The sequence below is a fragment of the Drosophila teissieri genome, chromosome X, assembly GCF_016746235.2.
Source record: "Drosophila teissieri strain GT53w chromosome X, Prin_Dtei_1.1, whole genome shotgun sequence".
Lineage (NCBI taxonomy): Eukaryota > Metazoa > Arthropoda > Insecta > Diptera > Drosophilidae > Drosophila > Drosophila teissieri.
In genome coordinates, this window is record NC_053034.1 from 17,380,852 (window position 1) to 17,402,187 (window position 21,336).

The window sequence follows — 21,336 nt, forward strand, 5'->3', positions numbered from 1 at the left end:
AGTAGGGAAAATAGGGGAAATTGGGAAAATGGTGAAGAGGGGCAGGGGGCATTTAGGCATCAACCGCATTTTACGAAATGCGGTCAAAGGACTAATTATGCTAAACGCGAAAACCGCAACAACCAGTTAGCCATGGCCAAAATAATAAAATGCGTCCGCTTCTTTTTTTTTCGTTTTTGGTTTTCCGCCTCTGCAGTTGTTACTCGATGTGCTGTATTTGAGTTTTTCTTCGTGATGCGATAAACCAAAAATTGTGCACGATATTTCAATTAAATTGGAATGCCGATGGCCATGCATATGTAATGCATTATGATTTTGGCCACATTTTAGCTGCACTTGCAGTGGCACACACACACAGTGCCACGCCTTCCAGCGACAGTTTTTGCATTTTGGCAAAAAACGATGGGCGGCGCAAAGGGCAGCACATGTAAATAACAGCAAAAGTTTTAATTAAATTTTAAATACAAGTTAATTTTTGTGTGTTCTCATGCTAACACACACACTCGCACACTTTTGGCAAATCCATTTTATTTAACTTTGTCTATTATTTATCTTTGTGTATGCGCATCGCGCTGAAAATGAGTTATAAATATTTAGTTGTAATTCTTGTTTAGTTTGCACTGTTTGCTGCGGCCCTACAATCGACATCGAAATTAATATTCATGAGCCAGCGGCGCGACCGGTTCAAATTTTAATTAGAAATAAATAATTCCAGCACTTGTTGCTCCACAACTCCACAGCTACACACACCACACACCACACACACACACATTGCCATTCATAATCCTCATCGCATTCAGGTGATTTGCAAGTAATCATGTTGTGCATTTGCAGGCCACACAACGCATATTAATGGCCAAGCACAGGGCCCAAAGCCGAAAGCCCAACACCCAACGCCCAACGCCACGTTGCGAATCCTATTCTCCGATCCGGTTTCCAATTCCTGCTTCTTTTCCAGCAATAAACGTGCGTAATCAAGCCAGGGCCAGCTATATCTGTCTGCATGTCTGGGGCACACAACAAAGGCCAAAGCCGGCGCACATGTGGGGCATTGAGTGGCACTGAGCAATGCCCAGTCATTGGAAATTGGCATTGGAAAATCCGTCAACGGGTCGTATACGTTTTCGAAACAATTTCCATAGCATACTTATTGGCGGCAACGCAAGTACGTTTTCGAAACATTTGCATAGCATACTCTTTGGCGCAACGTTTTCGAAATAATTTTCATAGTATACTTATTGGAGCAACGCAAGTACATTTTCGAAATAATTTGAATAGCATACTTTTGGGGGCAACGTTTTCGAAACAATTATCATATCATACTTTTTGGCGGCAACGCAAGTTCACCGTTCAAGTTTTCAAACTCCAATTTATAAAAACCCTATTAAGTGTTTTCTATTTTAGAGCTAAATAAAATTAATATTTTCTGAATCTTATGCACATTTTTTTTGTGCAGTGCATGTGCTGGCACCTGCCTTCCTCTTCTGCCGGGTGTAATATTTGATTTTGATTGAAGTGCAGTCAGGCTTGTGCGGCCAAGGAAAAATCGCACGAGACCTTCTGCCTGTTGCCTATTCAGGACCTGTCAGTCCGGAGTCCTGCGTCCCGCATACCGCACCCCGCGTCCCTCGTCCGTAGTCCGGAGCTCAAGACGAACGCATAATGAGTGCCAGCCAAAGCCGGAGAGACGGGCTGCACAAAAAAAAAAAAAGAAAAAAAAGAAAAAAGGAGGAAGAAGGAAATGCATTATAATGCCGCCTGCCAACCGACATGAACGTGAGCGAACGCCTCCGGTTCCCAGCTCCCAGTTCCCGGTTCCCGTCCCCGAGTCCTCCTGGGACTCCATTTAAGCTACGTGACCAACAGGCCAGCAGGACTGCAGCCAAGGATGCGTGGAAACCGGTTCACAGACACACCGGAAAACCGGAGTCCAATATGTGTTGTTTTCCCCCATTGACTTCACTGATTGCTTGCTAATTCTGGCACAGGAATGCCATACTTATTGTAATAATAAATTATGGCCTTTAACACAATTAATTTGTAGACTTGCACTTTTTGAGTTGCAGAACTTTGCCTCTCAGTTGGAGGAACTAGTTCGCTTACGAAGACGGCACTGGGATTGGTAACTAGGAACTGGGAACTGGAAACCCTTTTGCCGAGCTGACAGACATCCTGCGCCTGCAGCCGAAACACGTTGAGCTCCTTTCAGCCCGGAGCTAAGCCATCTCAGACTTGGATTCGGACTGCGATCCCGCATCGCACTGTTTCCCCTCCCCCCTTTTCCCACCCCCCCTCAAAATAGATGCGGTTGCTGCTGCTGCTGCTGCGGCTGCTGCTGCACTTCTTCAGCTTCGACTTTCTCCACTTTTTACACGCCAGGCAATTTTATGGGCTGCATAAATCAGAGATGCCCCCGCCAATCCGGCAAGTCGTCTGTGGGCGTGGGCGTGGCAGGCAATTTATACATGACGACGTTATTATTTGCCCGCCTCCCCTTCCTCCCCTCCCCCCGCCACGATCCCCGAAAACTATATACTCGTACATACGTTTATATAGTTTAGGCCTTGGTAATTGCCGACACTCGCTGCGCATGAAAATTTAAAACGCAACAAATGAAAGAAAATGTTTCGGCTTTTTTCAGCATTTCTTTTTTTTAATTTTTTGCACCCTACACATTTCCAAGTGGCTTTCTGGTTTTGACTGCGAATTAAGGATGGGGGGAAAAAAGGAGAAGGGGACGAAGGGCGAGGACGAAGGACGAAGGACGAGGCCGGCACTCTGGGCCACAATTTGTTTTGGCCCGTTTTTATTTGCCTGTCTGAGGCTGGCGCTGCGAAGAAAAAACATTTAGGCAACTTGGCCCTTTGAAGGCTCGTGGTCATAAATTCCGTTCTCACCACATTTTCCCAGCGCGTCCTGCGTTTTTCATTTATTCGCTTTCCTTGCACACTTTTTTGTTTGTTGCCATTGGCAAGGGGCCGGCACAAACATTTTCGTCTGCCAAGGTGCAAAAAACTGTGCCGGCATCCAGCAAGTCAGCCAAGGCAGCTGAAAATTAAGTTCCGCCACGAGAAAGTCGAGCATTAAATGCTCTGCAGTCCGCTAAACTTCGTGGAATATTAAAAAAATATATATATATATTCCTAAAAAAAACCAACCAGAAGATGCTGAATATGTACACAATTAGGGTCGAGCAGCCTGCAATTAGTTTGGGAAAACCTTGCAAATGTATGTTGAATATATTTCAGTTTGGAATTTGGAATATTGCAACAGGCTGCCTGTGTAATAACACTGCAAGTAGCTCCATCTGGATCGGCCTGATGTCCTGACAGGAGGAGCAAAACCCAAACAAAGCATATTTCCGAGTTGACTTTGCCTTGGTCCTTCCTTTTGGTTTCGGACCACGCCTCCTTGCTCTTTGGCTCCTTGGCTTTCTGGCTCTTTGGCTCTTCGGAGAGGGGAATGGGAATGGAGTGCGATGGAAGGGAAATAAGGAATCTAAAATGATAATAAAATATTCATATTAATCTGCTTGGCTCATAAAATATTCAGCTGCGTAATTGTTGGCATTACGTTCGAGTCGAGATCCGGGGCAGCCAGCTATGACGACAGTCGTGTCGGGAGTGCCAGGAGTGCCATCATCATCATCAGCATCTCCCCGCCCGCAGAGGAAATACCAGGGAAAATCTTACAAGTTTTGTAATTTACACCTGGCTGCTCACCTGCCTGCTCCCCCTCCCGCTCCCCCTCCTCCTCCCGCATAAAAAGCAGCAAGCAGCATGTCCAAAAATTTGCTTTAAGCGTGGAATCAGTGGGGAAAGTGTGTCAATGGGAAAGTACGACAAACAAACGGAATAATTCCACATGTTGGAGTTGGAAAAACACGCCTGTACACACAGAGTTCAATGGAGATTAAGTACTTAAAAAACTGCATAGAATAGTACAATATATTAATCCCTAAAAAGCATCATAAATATATTAACTATTAAATCCTTGAACAGCATTAACAGCATCAAATAGTATACTATATTAAATCCTTAAAAAATAGCATCAAATAGAATAATCAATTTAATCTTTAAACAATTGCATAAATAATGTAATATAATTTATATTTAAAAAGCATAAAATTATATAATATATTTAATCCTTCAAAAATTGCATAAAATAGTGTAATACATATATTAATCCCTAAAAAACATTATAAATATATAATACTATTAAATCCGTAAACAGCATTAACAGCATCAAATAGTAAAATATATTTAATCCATATAAAATAGCATCAAATAGTAATAATATATTTAATTCTTATAAAATAGCATAAAATAGATAAATATAAATATATATATAATAGATAGATATAAATATATTATTTAATCCATATAAAATAGCATAAAATAGTATAATATATTTAATCTTAAAAAATTAAATAAATAATGTAATATAATTTATCTTTAAAAAGTAGCATAAAATAAAATAATAAATTTGATCCTTCAGAAATTGCATAAAATATTGTAATATATTAATCCCTAAAAAACATCATAAATATATACAATTAAATCCTTAAAAAACAACATAAAATATATTTAATCCCTAAACAAGAAATATAAAATAGTGTAATATATTTTATCTCTAAAAAGTAGCATAAAGTAGTAAAAATACATTTAAACTTACAAAAATGAAGTAATCATATGAAGCATGAAGTAATCATATATTAAGTCTATAAGCAATAGCCTAAAATAATAGAAACTAATACTCTATTACGTAAATAGCTTTGCAGGAGCTGATTGCAAAAAAATACGCTCCATCGGCAAACTCAAAGGGGAAAAGGGAAAGGGGAAAGGGGAAGGGGGAAAGCGCCTCAAAGGACGAGTTGGGTAAACAAAGGAAAATCGAGCAAGCGAAACCAATGCCAGTCATCGGCAATCCCATTAAGCTATTCATAATTGCTCATCATTTTGGCTGATTTCATTAGCATATGTAACATTTTAATTTGATGTGGGAAGCCGCCACTCTCCCGCCCCCCTTCCGCCCTTCCCTCTTTTCACTTGTACCCCCCACCCCCCTTGCACCCACACAAGCGCGCACATTCCGCGCCCGCAAAACGCGTATGCATAATCAATGGAGCCTCATTAACCTGTGTGTGTGTGTGTGTGTTAGTGTGTGTGTGGGTGAGTGAGTGTGTTATTGTTGTTGCGCGTTAATTACGCAACCCATAAAATATATATTGCTTCTCATCGCGTTTTACATCAGAATGACGTCGATTAACACCTCATGAATGCGTGTGTCTGCGTGTGTGCCTGTGTCTGTGTGCAAAACCTGTTAATTGGTTTAACGTTATAAAATTGAAACCGCCGTTGAAACGACGTTGTTGTTGTTGTTGCTGTTGTCGGAAGTCGGAAGCCGATGCGGCGTATGCGTAATATATTTGTGAACCGCCGGGAAACGCGTGCTTCCCACCGGCACTTCCTGTCTGTCTGTCGGTGCAGTGAGAACACACCGTGTTCCCAGCCCCAAAACCGCTTTAAATCACATCTCAAACATTTCAAACAATATATATGTATATGTATATATTACATCAACTATGCAACATTATATGGGCTATAAGCATATCATTGGCGTCATTTCAAAGCGATTGCATTCAGTGGAACATGTCGGACTATTAATAACAATGAATAACCCATACACTGGCATTTAGTGGCTAGTGTTAATTATGACATTTACCCTCCAATTTTCATTCTCATTTTCCTATGCCCGCCCTTAGAACACAGCCCACATGCACATGAACATACACATGCACTTGCACTTACACATATAAATATACACATATCGTTTTGGAAACGGATACAGATGTGGCTTTAATTTGATCTGATTCCAATAATAATTCATAATTGACTTAATAATGGACACGCTATTAATGTTAATTAGGCCCGCACTCTGGGCAATTACTTCAGAGCCCAGAAACCAGCAGCTCTGCGAGTTGAGCCCAAGACAAAGCCCCAAGTTATCCATGCAAATGCCTGACTTTGTTCAGCATTTCCGCTACATCATACATACATACATGTACATATGTATGTACATAGACACAGATGAACAAAAATTGAAGCACGAAATTGCAGCTCAGTGTGCGAGGTTTGTGCGAAAACAATTGCCAATTTGTGTACTTATGTAAAGGAATAAATTCAATTTAATATTGGATTAATGAAGAAAGCAAAACGTGTAAAAAAAACCTTTGTTGTGGTTGTTTGGTTTAACATATTTAACAATTTCATGCTCTTGTCATTAGAATTTTAGACTGTCTTGCGAGGAAGTGCATGTCGAGCCCTCGATTCGCCACTGACCATCTGACTATGTCCTTTATCCTTCATCCTTTATCCCGGGCATCGCATCTTTATGAAGCTGGAGACAAAATTGTGTTGCATCGTTAGTCTAATTGCATTTTGCCAGGCGACAGTAACAACAGCATCGTGTTCTGCTCAACAGTTGCCCCAACACACACGAAGCCCTATCTATGTACATACATATATATATCGAATCACTACATACACACCAAATATATATCTATATATACATATATATATATATACATGCCTCTATGCAGGCATGCGTGAATGTTGCAGGACACGTAGTCCTTGTAGTCCTGCAAAGCCTGACGGCTGATGCCTTTTTTTGGTTATTAAGACGATACGACTTATACCCACTGCACTGTCATCGTCACACAGACACACAGCTACACACGCACACATGGACACACAGAAACCACACACACACACACGAGCACACACATACACACGCTCATGTAATAACTAGTAATTTTGCAACGTTTATGGAAGATGTAGGAGGTCCAACTTTTGACTCTTGATTTCTCTGGCCCAAATGAACCTGACCAACTTGCAGCAGCAACCACCGAGCATAACTGGCATTTAGGTAATCGATTGTCGATTTTCAACGGACTTGCAGATACCCAGTACTTGATAACTACAGCATATGTGGTTTCTGCCTCTACAAAGTGAGAATTTAAGATACTGCAGCTAGCTACTAAGTGCTTAAAGGGTATGCAAAAACAAAGGTTTAACAACTGATTACTTAGGAGGAATGCAAAAACAGAAGTTTAACAACTGATTACTTGAGTGGAATGCAGAAAAATGGTTTATCAACTGTTTACTTAAGCTACAAAAAATGGTTTATCAAGTGCTTACTTAAGCTACAAAACTACAAAAAAATGGTTTATCAACTGCTTACTATATCTGAAATGCGACTTTCAGCTCCACTGACACTTGAGCTTTGGCTTTGGCTTTGAATGCGAAGGACGCGAGTGCCGAATGCTACCCTCTGCCCAGCGAAGTGTGGCCCGCAAATGTGTCGCATTCAAATGAACCAAAACTGAATTGTGTCTGAGCCATCGCACTCCCCCCTCCCCTCCACTTATGGCCCCTTGCCGCATCCCCTTGCCACACCCCCTTGCCGCACGCCACTGGCCACTGAAATCCTGTTGGCACATTTCGTTGTAGATTTTTGATATTTTCATTACGTGCATCTGCCAGTTACGCCTCATTGTGTGGGTGTACACACTCACTGCATGTGCACACCATCTACACACATACACACATGCACTCATACATACATATATGGGTCGGTGGGGGTTAAGGAGTACATAGAATGTCGTACATGTGTCCTGGCCTTGGTTAGTTCCATTCTGCCCGGATTCCAGTCGCTTAATCTCTGCTGACATTTGGTGAAACAGCAGTAGTAGCAACAGCAGCAGTCCCAGTGAAAAGATACAGATAAAGAGCGGCCCTGCAGCTTTGCAAGCTTATGAATGCGAAAACAACAAGGGGATGTGCAAATCTACAACCCAACTGGGGGTCTTCTCGTTGCCCCAGCAGCCCCATCATCCCCATCCCCATCCATTTGAGTCCTTTTCCATGGGCCAAATATGTCGGCTGACTGCTGGCTGTCTATGTCTTTGGCTTTGTTGACTGTTTGCCTAATAATACGCTAAATGGCAAACGTGCAACGGTTGAAAACTGCATTTAATAGTTATTATTATTATTACTACGATCATTACTACATGATCATTACACGATGATCCTGATGAGCCTTTGGTTGTTCCGCTATCCACAATCTTCCAGTTCCGTGACTCTTCTGTACTATGCTTTCCATACTAAATGTTCTTCTAACAAAATTCTTTGGAATATCTAGGCTCTTCCCACTCCTCATTCATCTCTGTTCATTTTATTAACTTCTAATTTTCTTCACGATCCAAAAGTATCCTTGTATCCTGTAGTTCTATCCTGTAGTTCTATCCTGTAGTTCTCTCCTGTAGTTCTATCCTGTAGTTCTATCCTGTAGTTCTCTCCTGTAGTTCTCTCCTGTAGTTCTATCCTGTAGTTCTATCCTGTAGTTCTATCCTGTGGTTCTATCCTGTAGTTCTATCCTGTAGTTCTCTCCTGTAGTTCAATTCTGTAGTTCTATCCTGTGGTTCTATCCTGTAGTTCTATCCTGTAGTTCTCTCCTGTAGTTCTATCCTGTGGTTCTATCCTGTAGTTCTATCCTGTAGTTCTCTCCTGTAGTTCAATTCTGTAGTTCTATCCTGTGGTTCTATCCTGTAGTTCTATCCTGTAGTTCTCTCCTGTAGTTCTATCCTGTAGTTCTATCCTGTAGTTCTATCCTGTAGTTCTATCCTGTAGTTCTATCCTTCAGTTTCTTCCATGTTTCTTTTCTTCATAACTCATACTTAGCTTGCATATCCTCATCTATTCTTCCCCTTGAACTCTCCACTCCACTGATACTTCCTCACCTCTGAGCTCCTCATTCCCCACCACTTTACAGCTTCTCCTCCATATTCACCTAACCCAACTTGGCATCCTTGTGGCGCAGCAACTGCATCCTGGGCACCGTGCGCCAGAAGAGCACGGCTCCGCGGTTCTGGGCACCGCGGGCGTAGAGATCCGCGAGGCAGTCGACCCAGTGGTTGTAGAGCGGCATGCTCGGCGGCTCACAGGCGGCCAGTGGTGCGCCGGCGCCGGCCATGCAGGCGGAGGTGACCTCCAGAGGATACGCCACCAGGCTGGCCAGCATCTGGATGACCACGGCATTGTACTGCTGCTGCGTGTGGCTCATCGGCAGGAGGCGGCGGCAGAGGTGGCTCAGGGCGCTCGTCGCCACAAGGACGCTCCACTCGCCCAGGAGGCGCGGCACCATGCCCGCGAACAGGCCAGCACAGCCCTGCTGCTGGGCCAGCGTCATCAGGCTGGCCAGGAGTCCCTCGTAGACGCGTTCGCGACCAACGAACTGGGCTATCTGGCGCACCATGACCACGTAGAAGGGATGCGATAGGGCCACTGCGGTGGCCAGACGCAGGCTGTCCCTGGTCAGGTTCCAGGCGAGCTCCTTGAGGGTTAGTCCCTGCCCGGGGCTCCGCTTGTAGGGGGCAAAGCGCAGGGCAGCCAGCAGCAGGTCGCCCAGCAAGTAGTCCACTATGCTGCCGGCCAGGCGGGCGGTCAGCCCACGGTACATGCCGGTGTAGCCATCCATTTGCTGCACGTGCTGCACATAGCGATGGACGCTGGGCAGGAAGAGGCGTGGCCGCCGCTGAAACAGCCGGAGGTAGAAGGGCCGCGCCTGGAGCGGCTCGTGGCCCAGTTGGATCAGCACCTTGGCCATCTCGTAGGGATACAGCAGTGCATTGTAGCCCACCCGCAGGCAGAAGCGCACCAGCTGATTGGGTCGCCCATGGACGGGCACCTGGTTGCACGGATGTGCCGGCACCATCTCCGATCCCACACAGCTTCCCTCTCGGCTGGCCAAGGGATCTCGAGCCACTGGCAGCTGCTGCTGCTGCTGGTTGGATGATCTCATGGAACGGGCAGGTGGCAGTGGTGGCTCCACCACCAGCGGCTGCACCGCTGATATCGGTGGTGCGGCGGTGCGTCGCATGAGTCCACTGTTGTCCGCATCGCCACCACCACCCAGCTGCAATCCCTCTGCCTGCGCATCGCGACGATTGTACTCCATGTGGGCCATTGGCGATGTATCCTTTATAACTATTTCAAACAACTCGAATTTAGTTGAAGGAACGTATGATCCAACCGACTGCCGTCTCAGTTCAAATGTACTGCGAACTTTCGCCTTCAGGCATTTGACATTTGACATTGGATCCACGGCCGACTGCGTTTTAAATAATATTTAAAGAGCTCCATTGAACGCAATTGAATCGCTCTTCATTGGCTTCATTTCAGTTCGATGCCCAGGCTGAGCGCTTTCTTCTCCACTTGACAACAAATCGCGGCAAAGGGGCAGCTCACACTTGCCCCAATTGATTTCCGCCTCCCACTTACTCTTGCAACATGAAATTTCAATTAGGCTGACCCCGCAGCTCTTTTGCTGTTTTTCTGGTCAATTAAATGCCACCGTATTGGCTGCCGCTGCACTCCGCCAGCTTCATCACTGCCATGCCCTTTGCCCCTTTACCCCTTCACCCTTTTTCCCCTTTACCCTCTTTCCCCTTTCTCCTCCCCGTTCAGATTGCATTTTAAGCCGTTAAAACCTAGTGCCGATTTCGATGCTTAAAACTCGCTGGCATTCGGTAGGAAAATAAATGAAAATAAATGAAAATATGGCTAGCCATAAACGGGGCCGAATTAAAACCATCACTCATTCGACACAGAAAAGCTTAAACTCCGCTAATGAAGCGCTGTGCAAAAATGGCGAAAAATTGTATTAGAAAGTAATAAATGCAGTTTAACTTACTGGGGTATCTTCCACCCACGCAGAACCAAACGACCCACAAACTGGGCCAAGAATAATCAATTCGCTATCCATATGATTAGCGGATGAGCCACAGCGCATTTCCACTCACTTGGATGGCCGGTTCTGTTGAGTCAGTTGGTCTCGGCCTCTGGAGCATGGAGCATGGAGCACGGAGCATGGAGCATGGAGCATGGAAACCAATCACACAACCCAGTGCCCAATTTAACCCTTTTGCGCCCCCGCCTTAACCCACCAGCTGGCCAACGGCAATCGCATGCAATCCATTCCGACCAAGCGACCGAATGCAAATGCAACTTATGCGACACGCACAGTTGATTAACAATGTCGCAATTTTTGAACCGAACCAATGTCCAAATCTCACCCACGGCTAAAGTGCACGCAAAGAAAAACGTTGTTATTTAGTAAAAATACAACTCCTTTTCCTCTCATTTGGAGATTTTGTTAAAATACCAAGCACAAAAAGTTAATTCTTAATAAAATGAAATTTAATGTAAGGTATTTATAAGATATTCTCTCGGTGTACCACACACACAGTGATCCACTGCACCACTAAGCCACCCATCGCCCTACTTCACACACACACTCACACACACGCACACTCGCACACACTGGCACGATTATTGCACATCACTAATTAGTGATGTGTGCGACGCATCGCGCCTAAAATTTCTGACCATCAAAAGGGGAAGGTGGGCGGTCGTCAGTGGGTGGTGATGGGCGGTGGGTGGTGTTTGGTGGGCGGCATGCAGTGGGGCATGGGGTAGCCGTTGGCAGAGCGAGACCTGACGTTGACATTCCACTAACAGTGAAATTGTTTTCCAAATCCTAAGCTCGCATGTTAGCCACAAGCAACAACAGCAAGCATCATCCCACAGGGGGTGGTGGTTGTTGCCCGTGGGTATCGCAGCTGAGTGAGTGGGTGGTGTGGAGTGGTGAGGGGTGGGGTGGGGGTGGGTCAACCACGAACTGCAGCAGCGAATGAATGGCAATGAATGCGACACTGAATGGCCGGCCGGACCAACTGGACAGTGGCAGGCAGTAGCGTTTTCAGCGCCATGGCCATGGCCATGCATCACCGATGGCCACCGCCAATAGAGCATCACCCACTCCACCCACACCACCCACTCACCAGCACCACCACCATCACCGCGCTGCAGAGGATCCCACGTTGCGTGTGTGGTAAATAGTGAACTGTTCGCATTTTGCCTGACTCCCTCGCTTTGGTAGCTACAGTTCCCTACTCCAAAGGGTCGTATCAGCTACTGAATAGCTTGTGAGCACGCCCATTGAATCCTGGAATTATTGTATAGATAGTATAGCTTTGCTGATAATAATACCACTGATAGCAGTATCTATCTACCTTGTGGCCCACCTACCCCTGCAACCTACTCTGTAATTCCTGGTTGCATTTGCAACTCAACTTTCCATTCATTTGAAGAGTAGCGATGGCGATGGCGATGGCGGCACTGAGCTGCTCTGAGTGCAGCGCCGCTGCTGTCGGGGGATTAAAACTGCCGGATGCAGTGCGGAAATCAAAATGCTATGGCGGCCGGCCATCGCAGCCATCGGACACAACTGACGAGCGGATGGAGTCCACTGTCCACTGCCGAGGCCCGAAAAAATTAAAAACACCCGGAAAAAACCCCAAACGATTCGGAATCAAAATGGAACTGGGAACTGGGAATGGGAATCGGACGAGGATTCTGGTGAGGATTCTGGGGCGGTAACAGCAGTTTAAATGGCAACTAATCGCAAAAGGCAGTCGCTGGCTGCTCAGCTGCAGAGGGAGAAAAAACTATCAATTTCAGAATATTTTCAGAACTTCTAATATAACTTTGAGTATAACTAAAATATAACAACAAGCAGTTATCAAGTTATTACTTTCAAGCATTTCTTTATATTTGCTTTGATTTCGAGTATATAGAAGTATTAATTTTGATTTTCGTTTCGATTTCTAGCTGATGATTGGGTATATAGTTTTTTTGCCAGTGTTGCCCAGCGCATCGGACGTGGCCACGTTTAGATAGCCATGTCGAGGTGTTTGCATAATGAATGAGCCCCGACCAGCGGCAACAACAGCCGCTGACCATCAACTGTGGCTCCCGAATTGGAAAAGTGGGCGGGAAAATTTGGGAGTGGGGGGGGCGTGGTGGGGCGGGGTACAGACTTGGTCGCACGCACAAGACAATGAAATCAAACGACAAAAGCAAATGTGATCAATTACAGTTTGTGAATTTTAACGGCAAATGGCCAGAAAGCCATTGTTGTGCATTTGCGGTGGGAATGGATGATGGCGATGGCGACTCTGTCAGCCAGGGTTGCCAGCCCCATCCGTGCAGCAGCAGCAGCAGTGGCCACCATGCAACTCTGAACGGCTGGAAATGGAAATGGAAATGTTAGCCAAATTCGGAAATTGCGGACAGCTCAGCAGTAAAGGGTACGGCAACAAGTCATTACTGTAATTATGTTAATATACACCACCCAATCCCCAATCCCCTCAGCATTTTCCCGGGGGGAGGGAACGTGCTCCGGGTAAATGAGACTGCATCCAGGCAGCTGGGCATCTGGGCATCCAGGAGACTGGAGACTAAACTACTTGATGTCCTTGATGCCTGGTCATAAGGCCGGAAGTCTGTCAATTTGCGTATAATTTGTTTACGAGCTTCACACACACACACACCCACACACACACACCCGCACACACACCCACACACACGCACACACACACACAAGCAGGCACGCACACAGCTGCAAGAACGCCTCCAGAACGGATACGGAAGCTGGAAATCAGAGCAAGGAAACGTTTTGATTTCATTCAGCCATCTCGGTCTGCATGAATCCCAAAGAACAGAGGTGGCGAGTATAGCAATATATATATATTTGATTGGACATTGCAGTAAGCTAATTAATACAAAATGAATTTTATTTAATAAAAAAAACTAGTTAATTTAGGTTGAGTTGCATATTATGCTGCAATGCAATAATCTCGCTATTGAAATACATTCTCCTTTTATTTCTCCACTTTATTTTATACCGATATCGATTTCAAATAATGGCAATGCCATGAATGCTACCATTTTGACCGCCACTGTGCCACTGCGAGCTTATGACACACTTTGTGTCGTTCTGTGGAATTTTTAAGCACTTGAGTGCGTCAGAAGTTCATGGGGTGCTATGTATATGTATAGTTTGTGGCAATGTGTATTAAAAATGAAAACTTCAACCTAAACATTTGAATCAAAGCAGATGCAGTCAGAACGGAAATGCTTTAATAAAAGTGTGGGGCAATTTGTCTATCGGTGAACTTAAAACAAAATATTTTGTTAAATGGAATTTGGGAGTTTGCAGGATGCCGTATTGTTTGCATAAGGTAAATCAATTTTGTGTGAAATGCGAAAAGACAAACAAAATTGGCTTAAAATCTATAATAAGAAAGGTTTCATTCGGTGGCAAAACATGCTCACCAAATATGTAAAAGAAAAACAGGTTAAAACACAACTAACAACTTGAAACAGCTAATGAATATTTTGGATTATTTTCGATTTTCTTCACCCAGCAATCGAGTGAGTTACTACTTTAAATTCCCATTACTATTTTCAGGTTATGCTTTCGGAGAACTCCACACAATCGCGAGCAAAATTCCACATAGACAAGCGGAGAATGGCACGGTACCTGGCACAGATCATCATCCTGGGTGCCCAGCTGGTGGGACGGGCGCTGGTGAAGACGATGCGCCAGGAGCTGCAGGCCTTCGAGGATGCGGCCCGCATCCAGGAGTCGCTGCGGGCCAACGAGCCCAGCAGCGGGCGCAGTGTCCTGGCCAAGGACATGACCCTGGCGGAGGCCCAGCAGATCCTCAATGTGAGCGACCTCAGCGATCGCCAGGCCATCGACTCGCACTACCAGCACTTGTTTGGCGCGAATGAAAAGGCCAACGGCGGCACCTTCTACATCCAGTCGAAGGTCTTTCGCGCCAAGGAGCGCATCGACCAGGAACTGGAGCGATTGCTCAAGAGCGGCGTCTCCCAATCCTCCCCTGCATCGCCAGCGGCAGCCACAGCCGCATCGCAATGCCAGGACAAGGAGACGGCTGACAAGAGCCGCTGATCCTGCCCAGCTGCATTCCTCACTTTGGCTCCTACTAGCGTCGTACTTAGCTGTCTGGTCATCTAGGTTAGCAAATCGTCTTTGAACTTCTCGTACCTGTATGCATTTAAATCGTCAATTAAATATGTTGACATGTAATCATTATCTGAGTTTCTTTGTTCGAGGAAAGAAAACCTATTTCTTGATATTCAGCTAAGATCTAGTGAGCCATTAAGTGCCATCAAGTTGGCCATGATTTTGGCTCCGTTTTCGATTTGCAGCCAAGCATAAAATATTTTCAGTTTTGTTTCGGGCTCAGCGGAGTAACAACTCTGTAATAATTTCGAGTAAAAATGTTCCTTAAAAATGTTCTTTAAAATGTTAGTAAAAATTAGCTGTAAAAATGTTGAATAAATGTTGAACTAGTAAGCGGTATGTAAATAAAAAATATACTAATTTGCTTTCTATTCTAACTCAACAACGCTGCAGCTTTTGCTCATAACTTACACAAAATATGGCAAAATTGGTAATGGAAGTTCGCCAGCTCCATTGGATTGCTCCATTGGATTCAAGGAATCGAAAACTCAGAACGTCGTCGTGATTTGGGCACACGACGACTTCGTCACATTACAACAAACTACAAGGTAATATAATTTAATTGCAATTTAATTAACATGTATCAAATGCTAAATGTGCCATTTATGCAGGATTACTTATGACAAACTGACAGCACCACATTTCTATTGCATTCTACTGCATACGAATACAAGGTAAGTATCTACGATTGGGAAACCCAAGAAACTTCAACCTAAAATGTCTTTATCTTGCAGATAGATAGATAGATCGCGTATCCACGAGATACTGGCAGCTGAGCGATTCCATTCCGATTTTGTAGCGCTTCAGCACGATGAGTTTTGAATACGTCGAATTATATTATCATTTGGGCAACACGATTTTCCACACTAACCAAATAGTAGGGCATTACATAAAGCTATATAATATGCACTTAAATATTAAATACTTTAACTATTATATTTTTAAATGCTAAATTTGGCATTATTCTGCTGCGCATGTGAACGGGAAAAGAGCAGCCATTTACATTCAAATGGCGTTTAATATCTGTTCGGGACATGTCATTGATCTTTATAATGAGGCACGTTTTCCCAAAGCAAAAGTTCGCCCATTCACACACACACACACACACTCCAACACACACTCACACACGCACATGTGCATATTGTATTATGGCAATTTTCAATTTGTGTATGCATTTAAAATGCAATTTTCCACGGCAAAACGAGAGGCGAGGCTCAATAAAATTCAAGTGATTTATTTATACGCATTGTTGGGCGACTGAAAATTTGCGAAACGCACGGCTGCGGGGGGGAGTGGAGGGGCGGGGTGTTGGCGAACTCTTAATAAAAACAATTAAGCCAAATTGGCCACAATTGTAGGCAAAAATGAAATAAAAACCCAAATTGAAACGGAAAACAGTTGAATGCGGGGCGCAATAAAAAAAGGAAAACAGACACAAGTTGATCAAGATGGCGGAAAATGAGTGGTGCGAGTGGAAAAGTGTGTGATGGTGCGAAAAAAAAGGAGAAAAGAGGCGAACACTTAAGTGGAAATGCAGTCGAGTGTCGTCATCATCATCATCAAGGGGGCGTGGCAGCAAACGCCCACACAAGTGCGGAAAACAGGGAACAGTGACACTTCTGCAGGCGGAACAAATGCTGATACCCTGTAATGATCAAAATATAAGAAAATAAACATATTGTTTGCTAACACACAGGCACAATTAACAATCAATAATATGCAAGTTAAGTGTAAACTAGGTCTGTCTTTCTCACAGTGCACTTTCGGATATTCGCAGAAGTGCAGCAAACCAATGATGAGCAGCAAAGTCGACGATGCGATTTGCGTTCGTCGCTTTTCTTGTGTGTTTCCATGCGCTCCTTTTAACTTCTTAGTATGGAAAAACTATTCAAGTCTAATGGCACGAGAGAGAATAATGACGCACAATACACTTGGACAGCTTAAGCGGATTCACATGATTACAGCCGAGCGGCGCGGGGAGAAAATGCGGCGGAGAAAGCGGAGAAAGTGGAGAGCGAAGAACGGCAAGGGGTGAGTGGGTGGGTGGTAAGTAATGATGGCTGTCGATGTTTGCAGAAACTTGTTAACCATTTGAAGGCGACAAATGTCGAGGGCATTAGACATTGTACGCCGGCCACAGTGGCGAGGGCTCACTGTACATCAAGTATCTCACAATCAGCTATCATGAAACATTTTGAAGATATCGATTTACATGATCCGTGAGTACTTACGCTTTTTTCCTCGCACCAGCTGTTAACTCTGATGAAACAAGTAGTTACTGTCTGCTGCCCACTGTGCATGTCCGCAGCTTCACTTGCCACTTGCCACTTGCCACTTGCCACTTGGCAGGATCTGGTTGAGCCAGGATCTGCCTGCACTTGAGTCAAACAAATGGGCCAGGATAACGCGGCCAGGCCGGGTAAGTTGCTAGTTCTCACAAATTAATGACATTTAATTGCACGAAGTTGCTAGTTTCTGTATGCCGAAGACATAATGTGCATATATGTATGTATATTAACACCTACATAGCACGTACATACGTGGACATATGGCGACGTGGAGTCGATTGAAAAATGCCTGGCATGCACAGAATGCGTCGCTGTGTGATTTTCTAATTCAATTATTATTCAAATCATATAATTTCATCTTTGTGACACGCGCCAACTGCGCCGGCAGCCCTGGCAACATGTAATAATCACATTACGTATACGACTCCGGCACCACAAATACATACATATCATATATATATATACATATAGTACATATGTCATACACTATGCACTATACACTACATGCCGAATGACGCATTTCTGGAGTGCCGCAGTGGACCGAATCCAATTTCCCGCTGCGCGAATGAGAATGAAAATGAAAATGAAAATTGCCAGCTTCATTCGTTTATTATTTCGTTTCTTGTCGCCGCTTTGTCTCCGGCTTATCCTTCATTTGCCGGCATTTATTTTATTTTGCATATTAATATTGTTAAAAGCGCGCCGCCCGTTGTGCTCCACAAAATTAGCCCGCCATTCATGCCGCATTCCGTTCATGCGGCATCTTCAATGCTGTCTGAATGGGGCAGCGTCTGTGGTTGGAATGGTTGTGTGGTTGGGTGGATTGAGTGGGTTGGGTGGTTACGTGGCTGGCAACTGGGAACCATATCAATTTACCCACCGGAAGGCACGCAGCAGCAACACCAGTGGCAACAAAAGAATGCGACCCGATTCGATTTGATTCGCTCCGTCTCGGCGGGAGTTCAAAAATCGTAAACACATCCCACCGTGGGCGTGTGGCACTAGGAAATCCCATGAATAAATTATGGATGCCACTTTCGCACCGTGGGCTTGTATATATATATATTTATATTACAGCTTGACAGGCTGATATTTCGAACTCTTTAAGAATGTGACTCTTTATTGAAAGTGAGTAATAATTATTATTTCACTTCACTGTATATAATACTTCATAATACGAGCGTGTGTGCGTGCGTATGTATGTCCGTTTGTATGTCCGTTTGTATGTTCGTTTGTATGCACTTATTAATGCGTATTCATTGTCACATCCGGCGCAAGGAAATTATATTCCTCACCGGGCAGCCACCCCCATGCCACACCCATTCCACCTCCATTCCACCTCCATGCCACCTCCATTCCACACCCATTCCACCTCCATTCCACACCCATTCCACCTCCATTCCACCTCCATTCCACACCCATTCCACCTCCATTCCACCTCCATTCCACATCCACTCTGCCTTCCATCTCCACAATCATCGACTCATTTGGCGGACTCGACGCGCCTTGCCTTGCCTTGCGGAAAGCAGACGCTTTTCTTTTGTCGATTTAATTGAAATAATTGCGAAAATGCAAAAATGCAAATTGAATGGACAACAGTTGACACAGGATATTAACCACGGACGCTGGCCAGCAACACGAGACGGCGGCGCAGGATCTGGTGGCAAAAGGACACGCCGCGCCAGGAGTCGCAAGTAATGAGCTAACGAACGTAGTGTGCGCCGGATAATTGAGTGGAGACCACATGTGCAGCTGGCCGGGGCAACCAGGTCGGGATCAGTGAACTCTCACGCGGATCGCAGCTGGAGCTCTGCGCAGGATTACCAATTAAGTGTGTGGCACGTCCAAGGAGTGTGTGGCCCTAGCTTGCAACTCAAAGGTTCTTAATGTGGCTATTCATATTTTAAAGTCCTTTGTGCACCTTCTTTAAATGTAATTGTTTCAAGTGCTGCCGAATGTGCTGCAGCCAGGGGGATGCCAGTTGGCACCTCGGCAATCCGTAATGAGTGGCCAACATTTGCCACATTGTGCGGCGTTGGGCGTTGCGTTTAGGCGGGCCGCATGGGGCGTGGCCGGATGTGGCGGCTGTGCAGCGAACTTGCTCCTAAGCCGCGTCCTCATCGAATGTTGGCCTATGTCGATGTCGATGTCGAATGTCGATTGCAATGATGATGATGGTGATGGCGATGTCGATGTCGATGTTGCTGCTGTGTCTGGCCAACTTCCGTTGCAGCAAGCATGCCACAATGTGTGTGAGTCCGCAGGATAGTCCCTTTATCCTTTATCCTGCGCGTGTATATGTCCCTTTATCCTGCGTGTGCTTCTGTGTGTGTGTGGGTGTGGATGAGGCCGCAGGTTGCACCATAATTGTGTTGATTAGCTAATTAGATGTAATTTCGCGGCCGGAAATTGGCAGTTGCTGCACTCGGGCGGCCATTAGGAGGACAATTTCCACACCAGATCCCTTTTTTCACTACGCAACCCCCCTTTTCGCCCCTCTCCACCCCCTTTGTCTATGCAAATGTTGAAGTGCAACAGCGCTTTGGATGCAGGAGCATAATCTCGTCATGAATATGTTTGTTTAGCGGGCAGCCATGTCTCGCCTTCAAGGGTTCCGCTCCATCAGACGCAGACTTTTGGGGCTAGGATACCCCCAATATCCTCAACACCCCCTTTCTCCCTTCCCCCCTGAAGCCACGCCCCTGTGTATCCTGTGTATGATGCTGACGTAAAAGTCGCGCCATAAAAATTCATTGCCAAACGAGCCAAAGTATTGCGGCTATGGATGGAGTTGCAGATGGAGAGGGAAATGGAGCTGGAGGAGGAGGATGTGGCAGTGGCGGTGGCAATTGCCGAGAGTAGTTCAGACAGCGCTGCAAAAAGCTGGGTAACAGATCTGCAAGTTGAGCTAAAGTCATTGGACGGAGTGCCCATGTTGAAATCATTTACTTGGGCTTACATGGCGTATGAGTGATGTAAGTGATAAGACAAGCACGTATCATTCGAATTTGCTAACTGGTAATTGATTGGCAAAGGCCGAATTTCTATCTATAAACTACAACTAATCAAATATTTTATATTTCAAATATAAATAACCTTTTAAATATAATCAACTCACTGCCTGCAGTGAATGATGTATGCAATAAAGCCAGAAATAGGAAACATTTTATAAAAGGAATTGCATAAAGTTGTGCGCCTTTTTGCTTGATTTTTCCCTAAACAGCGCAGCGTATTAAAGCGGTTTGGGGGTGTGGAAAATCGCTTGCGAAATGGAAAATGTAGCGGGAGTGGGGTGGGGTGGTTTTGGGTGGTTTTGGGTTGGTTACTGGATGGGATGTATCGCTTCAGACGCCGACTGCGACTGCGACTGCTTCGAAAACGACATCGCAGGCAATGAGCTTAAGTTCAATACATTTACTTGAATTTGCAGCGAACGACAAGGACGAAGACGACGACGACGATGTCGTTGACTAGTTGGCTCCCAAGGATGAGTCGGAAACTTTGGTGCGGGGTTGGGGATTCACTGAGGAACAAGGAAGCTGCAAAACAGCACGCAGAACTATAGTTTCTGATGCCAATATATTTAATATATTTATTTAACAAAACTGCGCTTTCAGTAAACTTAGTTACCTTTAGAGTTCTTCTGCTTGATGTTCACAGGCCCATAATAGTTTGCTTTCATGGAGCAGAACCTTTTTTTTGTCAGTGCATAAAGCCGAAGCCGAAGCCGGGCAACGTTGTGCCCATTACAGACAGTTTTTGTGGCGAGAAATTTCAAAAAGCTCAAATGTGCGAGGCGATAAGCAAAGCAGCAAGAGATTGCCAAGCATGGTGGCCAGAGGGGGTTGGGTAAGAGGGGGGTTTTAGAGGGTGCAGGGGTGTTCAGGGGTTCAGGGGTGCAGGGGTTCAGGGGTTCAGGGGGCAATGGCAGCACTTACATGTAACCAGTCGATGGCGACAACGGCAGCCGCAAATGTTGCAAGGATTGCCGGCAAGAAGCACACACACACACACAAAATTGATGTCTATGTGTGCGGCTTCGCTTGTATTGGGTCCTTGGAGCTCGGCTTGGTCTGGTCTGGTCTGAAGGACA

At 45.1% G+C, this 21,336-nt stretch overlaps 2 protein-coding genes across 2 annotated transcripts; one reads left to right on the top strand and one right to left on the bottom strand.

The window, feature by feature from the left end:
• Window positions 1-8,014: 8,014 nt before the first annotated feature.
• On the bottom strand, window positions 8,015-10,125 carry LOC122624248 (mitochondrial carrier homolog 2). The gene has a single exon (XM_043803733.1). It carries the CDS (start codon window positions 10,024-10,026, stop codon window positions 8,851-8,853), a length of 1,176 nt encoding a protein of 391 aa, XP_043659668.1. The 5' UTR covers window positions 10,027-10,125; the 3' UTR covers window positions 8,015-8,850.
• Window positions 10,126-14,348: 4,223 nt separating this feature from the next.
• On the top strand, window positions 14,349-15,917 carry LOC122624471 (mitochondrial import inner membrane translocase subunit tim16-B). The gene is made up of 4 exons (XM_043804019.1): window positions 14,349-15,291; window positions 15,349-15,503; window positions 15,567-15,629; window positions 15,690-15,917. Exon 1 carries the CDS (start codon window positions 14,377-14,379, stop codon window positions 14,878-14,880), a length of 504 nt encoding a protein of 167 aa, XP_043659954.1. The 5' UTR covers window positions 14,349-14,376; the 3' UTR covers window positions 14,881-15,291; window positions 15,349-15,503; window positions 15,567-15,629; window positions 15,690-15,917.
• Window positions 15,918-21,336: the final 5,419 nt, after the last annotated feature.

Excerpts from the sequence above, each read along its gene's own strand:
- LOC122624248 (XM_043803733.1), bottom strand. The coding sequence starts at position 10,026 with ATGGCCCACATGGAGTACAATCGTCGCGATGCGCAGGCAGAGGGATTG.
- LOC122624471 (XM_043804019.1), top strand. The coding sequence starts at position 14,377 with ATGCTTTCGGAGAACTCCACACAATCGCGAGCAAAATTCCACATAGAC.